The sequence below is a fragment of the Chenopodium album genome, chromosome 17, assembly GCF_948465745.1.
Source record: "Chenopodium album chromosome 17, dcCheAlbu1.1, whole genome shotgun sequence".
In the NCBI taxonomy this organism is placed as follows: Eukaryota; Viridiplantae; Streptophyta; class Magnoliopsida; order Caryophyllales; family Amaranthaceae; genus Chenopodium; species Chenopodium album.
The window spans coordinates 21,690,642-21,700,322 of NC_137850.1; the positions used below are offsets into that span (position 1 = coordinate 21,690,642).

The window sequence follows — 9,681 nt, forward strand, 5'->3', positions numbered from 1 at the left end:
AATAAATTGACTCGTTTCCCTGTGGTTCGACCCTTCCCTATTTGCATAGTTAGAGGACTTAGGAATTATTTTTGACTAGGTAATACGACTTTATCCTGTCAAAATTGCTTCCCTATCCTAAATCTCGCCCGACCGGGCGAACATCTGCCCGACCGGGCGCAAGGAGAGGTCCGCACACGACAAATCTCGCCAGACCAGGTGAGATGGCGCCCGACCGGGCGAGTGAAGGAGCTAAATCAAGGACACAAAATCGCCCGACCAGGCCAGGAACCGCCCGATCGGGCACGAGGTTAGCAATTTTGTTTTGTTTTTCATCTGATCGGGTGAAGGGCTGCCCGACCGGGCGCGCCCCTCCTTCCCCCCCGTTTTTTTTCTTCTTTCTTTTCCTTTTTCTTTCTTTTTATCTTTTTCCCTCTTTACCTTTTCTTTTTCTAAAACAGGTGGCACTTAGCCATACTAGGCTAATCCCTAAGTTAATGAGAACATTGGCTGATTTTGGCTTGGAAGAGTTTTTGGATTGAGGTATGGTTTCTTTCTTCTTATTTTTCTTTTTATTTTTGGTATGTTTAGTTTAGATTTATTGCTTTCTAGTATAGTTTTTATTGCTTTGAAAATGAAAAAATACAAAAAAATTGAAAAAAAAAAATACAAGAATACGTTACAATGAATTGTAAATCATGCTTCCCTGTGCCTCATACTTAAAAATTGTTTTGATTCTTGGTATATGATGATGAACACTGTGGATAGGCTAGCCATGATTTGATATTTGATTACTTGGATGCTCTAACATGCGTCAATTTTGTCCAACTACTTGTGAATATAGTGCTTGACTAGTTGATTTGGTAAGGAATTGTGTGTAACTTCCTGGTATGTCAATAAATTTGAGTATTGGTTTGCAACTTTGAGTAGTGTTTGTATGACTCATTATTATGCACATTGAGGAGGACGAAGTCATTTGTTCTTTTAGGTGGCCTTTAGACGATATTAGATACATTTGTTCCCTTCTTGCTACCTATGTTGTTACTTGTGCCATTTTATTGTTTATTTAGCCACGTTACAAGCTGAATTAAACCCCATTGGTTACTAGTCCCAAGCTTGGCTTGGGGAAGCTATTAGTTAGTGAGGTGAGGGAGTTTGTAGTGTGCTTGTTTATTTGCACAATTTGGGTGAATTTGAGAAGTTATGTTGTTCTTATTATGTTGATTGGAAAAAAATTGAAAGTTGTTCAAAAGTTGAAAAAATTCCAATGTGAAATTAAAAAAAAGAAAAAAAAAAGAGCAAAAAGAAAAAAAAAATTTCAATGATCAAGTGTTCTAATTGAAGATTGCTCAAGGGAAAAAATAGTGTCAAAGAAAGAAAAAAATTAAAGTTCAAGAGAAAAAAAAGAAATAGTTCAAAGTATGTTTTTTTGTTCACTCAAGTTTTATATTATTTTTTTATGAGTGATTTATTGTAAGAGTTTGAAAAATATTGTTGATATTGATTGGTTTTTTGGTGAATTTTTGTAGAGTAGAGTTGTGTTGGAGATGATATGGTCATTATTTATTTTTGACCTTGGGTTTTATTAGGATTTAGCTCCCTTTAAGCATTGTTTTACTCTCACATTTTCCCAAATATTTCCTACCCTTTTACCCAAACCATACATTACAAGCTTTAAAGACCTTCCGACCTTTGTGCATAGAGTTGTGTGAATGTGAAATTAGTTGTTTATCAATGCAAAGGATGATTTGACATATTTCGAGTCGACTATTTAGGTTGAGTGCATGTCTTTTAAACACACGAGTATTGTGAGTTGGGAGGGCATTGTTCACATAAAGGCGTTGGGATGGAGAATGATCAGATACATTTTATATCCGCCACATAAAAGAGAGTTGAGTGCGTGAGCACTAGTCTTGAATTCTATATGCTCTTGTGGTTTGCTGTATTTGACAATTGTTAGGGAGGATGAGTGATTAGATGGATTTGATTGGTGGGTTTTGATGTGTACTTGTTGGATTTTCCTTGATCGATTTGAATTGGTTAAGTGTGTTCATTGATGAGCTCTTTCCTTTGGGATAAGCAAAGGTTTGGCTTGGGGGAGTTTGATATGTCTATTTTATATAGTGATTTACCCTGTCCCTTGGTCATATTTAGGAGTATTTTTGGTTATTTAGAGCCACTTTTATTGCTAATGTGTGCGTTCTAGTGTTTTCGTAGTTTTGGTATCATTTTTTAGGAAATTGCACATTTGTAGCATTTTCCCGGGATTATTTGGAGCAACTACAAGCATTGGAGGAGTACGACCACCTTTTGTAGCCGAAGGCCGGTTGGAGTCATCAAACCAATGATTAAGGGCTCGACATATGAGAAGACGAGGCAATGGACCGAGTTATAAAGTCCCAAAGAGGAAACCCGGAGTGGGCTAAGAAGTGAAGCCCAATCGAAGTCCAAGAATGCCCAAAGAGTCATCGCCCGGTTCAAGGGTCCTCGCCCTGAGGCGCGCCCGGCTGGGCGGGGCAATAGAGGAAAAAGGGCATGCTTCGCGCTGATAGGGCGCGAGAGAAGCATCCCTGATGAAAAAGGCGGGCCCGATCGGGCGGTACCTCGCCTGATCGGGCGCGTGTTTCTGGAGGAAGATTAAGTGTCGGTTTACTTTGTTTTAGCTTAGGATTTTTTAGCTTAGTATAAGTACATTTTTGTTAAGCGAGTTTAGCACGACTTCTCACTCTCTTTCTCTTTTTAACTTTTCTCTCTCCCCCCTTTATTAAACTCTTAGTATTACTTTCTCTCCTGTTTCTCTCTCTAAAACTCTTGATTTAATTCAATTCATTATTTCTGTTAACTTTGGTAATAATTTCTTCCCTTTTTATTTCAATAATTTATTTGTTTTGTTCATCATGTTTTGCTTAATTGCTTTGATTAGTTTAGATTTAACTTTATGTGAGTAGATTTTTATACTAGGGTTGTGGGGATCCATAAATAATATGAAGGGGTAATTTATTATTGTTGATTGTCAATGCTTGATTAATTTCCTATTGATTGATTTAATGCTATGCGGTTAGATTTGGCCAGATTTAATTCGTATGAGTTTAGCAATATTGATTCTAGACAGATGAGAATTGATGTTTAGGCTTAGTTTCAATATGTAGGTTAATTTATAAGTGGTTAAGTCAAGATTCGACAGATGCGATTTAATACTAATAGATTAATTATGTGATTGTAATACGTAGCGAAAGACCTTTATGATCTGATTAATTGATGCATTGATGATTGATTATTGTGTTTTACCCCGGAATATTATTTATTGATGAACCTATACCCTAGGCTTTTATTATTTGATTTTCTCCTAAAACTTTAATCTTCGTAGTTTAGTTCTTTTCATAATAATAAATTGGTTACTCAATAATTTTGATTATTTGATTTAATTAGGAATAAATTGACTCGTTTTCCTGTTGTTCGACCCTTTTCCCTATTTGCATAGTTAGAGGACTTACGAATTATTTTTGATTAGGTGATACGACTTTATATTGTCACATTGTCATCGCCCGGTAGGGCCATCGTCGCCGGGCAGGGCGAGAGCCACTCCCCGATAGGGCAGGTCTCCATCCGGTAGGGCACGAGAGCACCCAAATTTTTTTGGGTTGATTGATTTATCTCTCCCGGCAGGGCGCGGCCTGCTGAGAGGCAATTTTAACGGTTATTCTTCAGTTATGCTTGGTTTAATGCTCTTGATATAAATATGAGAGTTCACATTTATGATAATACTTCAAGAAATCAGTTTTATTTTCTCATTCTCTTGAAAACTTATGCAAGTTATTGTTCATCATCACAAATCACAAAAGCTTATTTACATTTTATTGTAATCATCCTACTTGTGAGTGCAATTGTTCTTCATTGTATCTCTTGAGTAAATTTCTGTGACACCCGGTTGTAGTATAGGGTCGAAATTATACTATTGGGAAAGTGATCCTGTTCACGCCTCGAAGATTTTTCTATTAATTTCATTTGCAATTTTCTTTTTGACCCTTGTAAACAAAAAATCCCCAACAATTCAAAAGTATAACCTCAACAAAGATGGCAAATGTTAAGGAATTGATGACCAATTTCCAGAAATTGGACAAGTTCGAGGGAGTTGATTTTCGAAGATGGAAAAAGAAGATGCATTTGTTCTTGACTTCGATTGGGGTGGCTTATGTTCTCGCAACTCCAAAGCCTACGAAGAAGGAGGATGAATCATTGGATGAAACTAGGAAACACAACAAGTGGGAGAATTACAATTACATTTGTTGTGGCCACATTCTCAATGGTATGTCTAATGAAATCTTTGATGTTTATCAGTTTAATGATTCTGCTAAGTCTCTTTGGGATGAATTAGAGGCTAAATATATGGCTGAAGATGTTTCTAGCAAGAAATTTCTTGGTAGTAAATTTAACAATTACAAGTTTGTTGATAGTAGGCCAATTATGGAACAGTTTCATGAGATTCGAAGAATATTAGGATGTCTTAGGCAACATGACATAATTCTTGATGAGACCTTTGTAGTGTCATCTTTAATAGACAAATTTTCTTTTTCTTAGAAAGACTTTAAAAGTGGTTTAAAACATAGAAAGGATGATGTAAATCTTGAGGGTTTGGCTTCTCACATCCGGATTGAGGAAGAAATTCGGGTGCAAGAGGGAAATAAGGATGCAAATCCTAGTTCCACTACGGTAAATGTTGTGGAGGATGCCAAACCAAGTGAGAGGAAGAGAGGTAATGACTCATACAAAAATAAGGGCAAGAAGCCTAAGTTAAGTGGTGATGGTGCAAAATCACGTGCTTGTTGGGTTTGTGGAAAACCCGGACATTTTAAGAAGTATTGCACAATCTGGAAGAAAAAATTGAGCAAGAAAAAGACTCAAGGTGGGAATGTCAATGTTAGCCAATCCCAAGACAAATAAGGTAACTCTTGTACACAAATTTCATTTAATTCATTTATGGATTATGTGTGTATGATTTCTGAAATCAATTGTGTATAGGCTGATTGTTCGTGGTATATCGATTCGGGCGCATCGAGGCATGTGCAAGGATAGATCATTGTTCAAGACCTTCTTGAAGGTTGATCATGGAGAAATTCTATGTATGGGAAATGATTCTACAGCTAAGGTGCTTGGCAAGGGACAAGTGGAGCTAGTCTTTAGTTTGGGAAAGTCTCTTATTTTAAGACATGTGTTGTTTGCTCCTGGACTTAGGAGAAATCTTGTATCCGGTGCGATTTTGAATCGATTAGGTTTTAAAATTGTTTTTGAGTTTGATAAGTTTATTTTTTCTATATGAAGTCAATTTTTAGGACTTGGTTATTTGTGTAATGGTATGTTTAAGTTAAGTATTTGTAATACTTTGATTGTTGTTGTGTACGTTGTTAATGACAATTTGACGGAAGGTGAATTCTAGGTCGTCGAAAACTAAAATTCCTCCAATCAAACCAAAAATGTAACCAAACCTACACCTAGTAATAGGGCAAGTTCGGGTCGAACCACTAGGAATGGGGGGAAATTTACTACAGTCAATGTCAAGCTACTTCGAAGAGTAAGAGGTAGTGTAGGTTATCTAAATTCAACTAAACAAACAAAGTAAATCAATATATCAGAACACTAGGGATTTAGGATCCACACGTACTTACAATGGACACACACTAATCGGGTTGGAGATTGATTAATTCGAGTATTGCGAGGGAAGATAGACAATGCAATCAAAAGAGCTCGACAAGCTATCTCCTAGAGGTCTAACTAGCGCCAACTACGAAAGACTCTAACTAGGAACGTCACAAACCAAGCTAAATCGACAAATGCGAGCTACAAATCAATGGTCCGTATCAATGTAGGCACACAATACAATCTAGCATGAAGAACAAGGTTGATCACTCCTTACAATCCATACACATGCACAAAATCAATCAACCAATTTAATCACAATGCTAAATCAATCAAAACCCACCTCAATTAGCTATGATCCATCACTAATACATGCTTCACCACATCCCTAGCAAGCAAACTACTCACAATCCATTAAAGAAATCAAGAACAAAGCTATACAATTCATCAAATTCATCATCATCATTCCAATCAAACAAATTCAATCAAATAATCAATAAACTTGAATAACAACAAAGTTATTGAAATCAAAAGCTAAAGATTGAATTAAAGTAAAGAAGATTCTTACAAACTTGATCAAATCAAAGGAAATGAGTTTGAAATCAAACCAATTGTACCATAATCAATCATCAATCACCAATCTTCAAGTTTCTCTCTCTACAAGCCTAAAACCTAGAGTTTCTCTCTCTACAAACCTAATCCTAATTCTAAGCTCTCCCTCTCTAATAATGAAGAGAAAAATATAAATAGTAAAACTAACAAAAGAGAAAGTAGTTAGTCGTCCCAAAAGAACCCATATAGGCTCGGCCTTCACTTTAGAGGTGCGCGGCCGCGAAGAAGAGGGTACAGAACAGGGGGAGCAACAGGCGCGGCCACGCCAGATCACCACGCGCCCGCGCTACCACACTGCGCGGCCACGCCATTGTCGCGTGCGCCCGCACCTGGGAGCAGGGCAGATCACTTCCACTTCAACTTGATGCTCCTCGTGTGCTCCACTTGGTGTGCTTGATGAACACGGAACATGGCAGATTCTAAACACCTGATGGTGGGTTCAACACCAAAATTTGTGCCCCACGGCTTGAATGCACGCCCTAAGGAAACTTGAAACTTGCACATCTCCATACTTGGGCTTCAAATGGAAGACACTAAGCATCCCAATGAATGAAAAACCCGGGAAGAAACCTCGGGAACGATCTTCTCCTGAAAATAAAAGAAAACAAACCAATAAAAGGGAAAAAGGCGAAATAAACCAAGGAATGCAAGAAAAAGGAAAATCAACTAAGGAAAATGCAAACTAAAGAAATAAAAAGCAAAATTAAGGAAAAGGGAATAAAAAGATCTACAAAAGAGAATGAAATTCACCCTAAAAGGGATCAAATGAGTGCCATAAATGACACTCATCATAATTCTTCTCTGTGGCATTTGCGACTTTATGATGTTAATTATAAAAAGTTATATTTTATGTCTAAGCATGATTTGATACCCATTTTTGATCCAAGAATAGAGAAGTGTAAAACATGCATGTTAACCAAAATCACAAGGAAACCATTTCCTAAAGTTGTTGAGAAAAATACTTCATTGCTTAATTTAGTGCATAGTGACTTGTGTGATTTTCACAACACACCTTCTTTAGGGAATAAGAAATATTTGGTAATATTTATTGATGATTTTTCAAGGTTTTGTTATATTTATTTGTTATTCTCTAAAGATGAAGCCCTTAACAAATTTAAAATCTACAAAAGTGAAGTAGAATTGTAAACTAATGGAAAGATTAAAAAGCTAAGAACTGATAAAGGAGGTGAATACTTTGACCCAAGTTATTTCCAATCTTTAGGTTTAGTACATGAAACTACCGCGACATATACACCACATCAAAATGGTTTAGCGAAAAGGAAGAATAGGACACTAGAAGAAATGGTTAATTCTATGTTGTCATATTCGAGTTTAAGTGATGGATTTTGGGGTGAAGCCGTTTTAACGGCTTGTTACGTGTTAAATCGTGTTCCCATGAAAGGGAAAGATGTTACCCTATATGATATATGGTATAAAAGGAAACCAAACTTGAGTCATCTCAATGTTTGGGGTTGTAGGGTAATTGTAAAAATGTCGGAACCTAAACGTAAAAAGTTAGGTGAAAGAGGAGTTGAATGCATTTTTAAAGGATATGCGGATCATAGAAAATTCTATAGGTTCTATGTAATAGAGCAAAATTATTTATGGTCGGTTCACACCACCATTGAGTCAAGGGATGCATTGTTTGATGAAAATCGATTTTCTTCAATTCCTAGACCAAAGGATATAACTCCAAATACCAATGCTTAAAGTTTTGATCAAGTCGTCATTGATTAAGAGTTGGATGACCAAACTTATTTAGAGGAGGCATCTACATCATCATTAAGAGGGCAAGGAAACAAAAATCTTTTGGCCTGGACTTTCATGTGTACTTAGTTAAAGGATCAAGGGATTTTGTTTCGACACAATTTCCATACATTTTTAATGTGAAAGATGATCCTTTGACCTATGATGAGGCTATGAGGTTGACAGGCTAAAGTCGTAATCACCTAATCAAATGTAATTCCTAAAATCACTAACTAATAATAGATAGGAAAGTGGGGTCAAATCCATAGGGAAACAAGTCTTTCTATTCCCAATTAATTATTATAATCTAAATTATTAAGTAACCAAAAGTTGTTATTTAAAGGAACTATATTACGAAGAATATGAGTAAGGAGAAATAAAAGTGGGGAGAAGTCAAATAATAAAAGACCTAGGGAATAGGCTCACCAATAAATAATATTTCAGGTTAAAACATAACAACCAATCATCAATGCATCAATTAATCAGATCATAAAGGGCTTTCGCTACGTATTACAATCACAGAGATAATTTACCGGTATTAAATCTCATCTCTCGAATCTCGACCTAACCATTTATAAATTAGTCTGCCTATTAAAACTAAGCCTAAACATCAATTCTCATCTCTCGAATCTCGAATCAATATTGCTAAACTCATACGAATTAAATCTGGCAAAATCTAACCGCATAGCATTAAATCAATCAATAGGAAATTAATCAAGCATTGCCAATTAACAATAATAAATTACCCCTTCATATTATTTATGGATCCCCATAGCCCTAGAAAGAAAACTACTCACACATAATTAAGTATAAACTAAACAAAGCAATTAAACAAGTCATGATGAAAGAGAGAGAATAAATAACTGAGATTAAAGGAGAATAAATCGTTACCAAAATTGAAGGAAACAAGAGATGGAACTAAACAAAGAGTTGTAGAGAGAGAAAATAATACTAGAGTTTAAGAGGAAAGAGAGAGAGAAAAGTTAGAGAGAGAGAGTAAGGGAAGGGAGAAAAGAATACTAAACTCGCTTAACAAAAGCGTATCTATACTAAGCTCAAAAATCCTAAGTTAAAACAACTTAAACGACGCTTAAAATTCTCATAAACACACGCCCGATCGGGCAAGGCACCGCCCAATTAGGCCCGCCTTTTTTCCTTCGTGAGCTTCTCTTCTCGCGCCTGATCGGGCGCGGCACCGCCCGATCGGGCGCGCCTTCGGGCGGAGACCCTTACACCGGGCGGTGACACTTTGGGCTACTTGGACTCCTTGTTTAGGCTTGTAACTCAGCGCAAACCAAATATCCTCCTTGGGGCTTTAATCATTCGGTCCAATGCCTCATCTTCTCATAAGTCGAGCCCTTAATCACCGATTCGATGACTCTAACCGATCTTGGGCTACGAAAGATGGTCGTGCTCCTCCAATGCTCGTAGTCGCTTCATAAAATCCCGGAAAAATGCTCCAAGAGTGCAATTCCCTATAAAACTCAACCAAAACTACGAAAACACATATTAGTAATAAAAATGGCTCTAAAGAGCCAAAAGCACAACTAATTAAGACCAAGGGACGAGGGTAAAATACTATATAAAATAGACATATCAGAGGTCTCGTGATGCTCCATTTTGGAAGGAAACTATTAATGATGAGATGGAATCCATAATGGGAAACAATACTTGGGTATTAGCCAATTTACCATCAAAATATAAACCAAT

At 36.7% G+C, this 9,681-nt stretch overlaps 1 protein-coding gene across 1 annotated transcript; it reads left to right on the plus strand.

Moving 5' to 3' along the window:
- The first annotated feature begins 4,053 nt into the window (after positions 1 to 4,053).
- LOC145588733 (uncharacterized) lies at positions 4,054 to 7,935 on the plus strand. Its single transcript, XM_081645344.1, has 5 exons — positions 4,054 to 4,487; positions 4,587 to 4,835; positions 4,999 to 5,228; positions 5,310 to 5,402; positions 7,448 to 7,935. Exons 1-5 carry the CDS (start codon positions 4,054 to 4,056, stop codon positions 7,933 to 7,935), a joined length of 1,494 nt encoding a protein of 497 aa, XP_081501470.1.
- Positions 7,936 to 9,681: the final 1,746 nt, after the last annotated feature.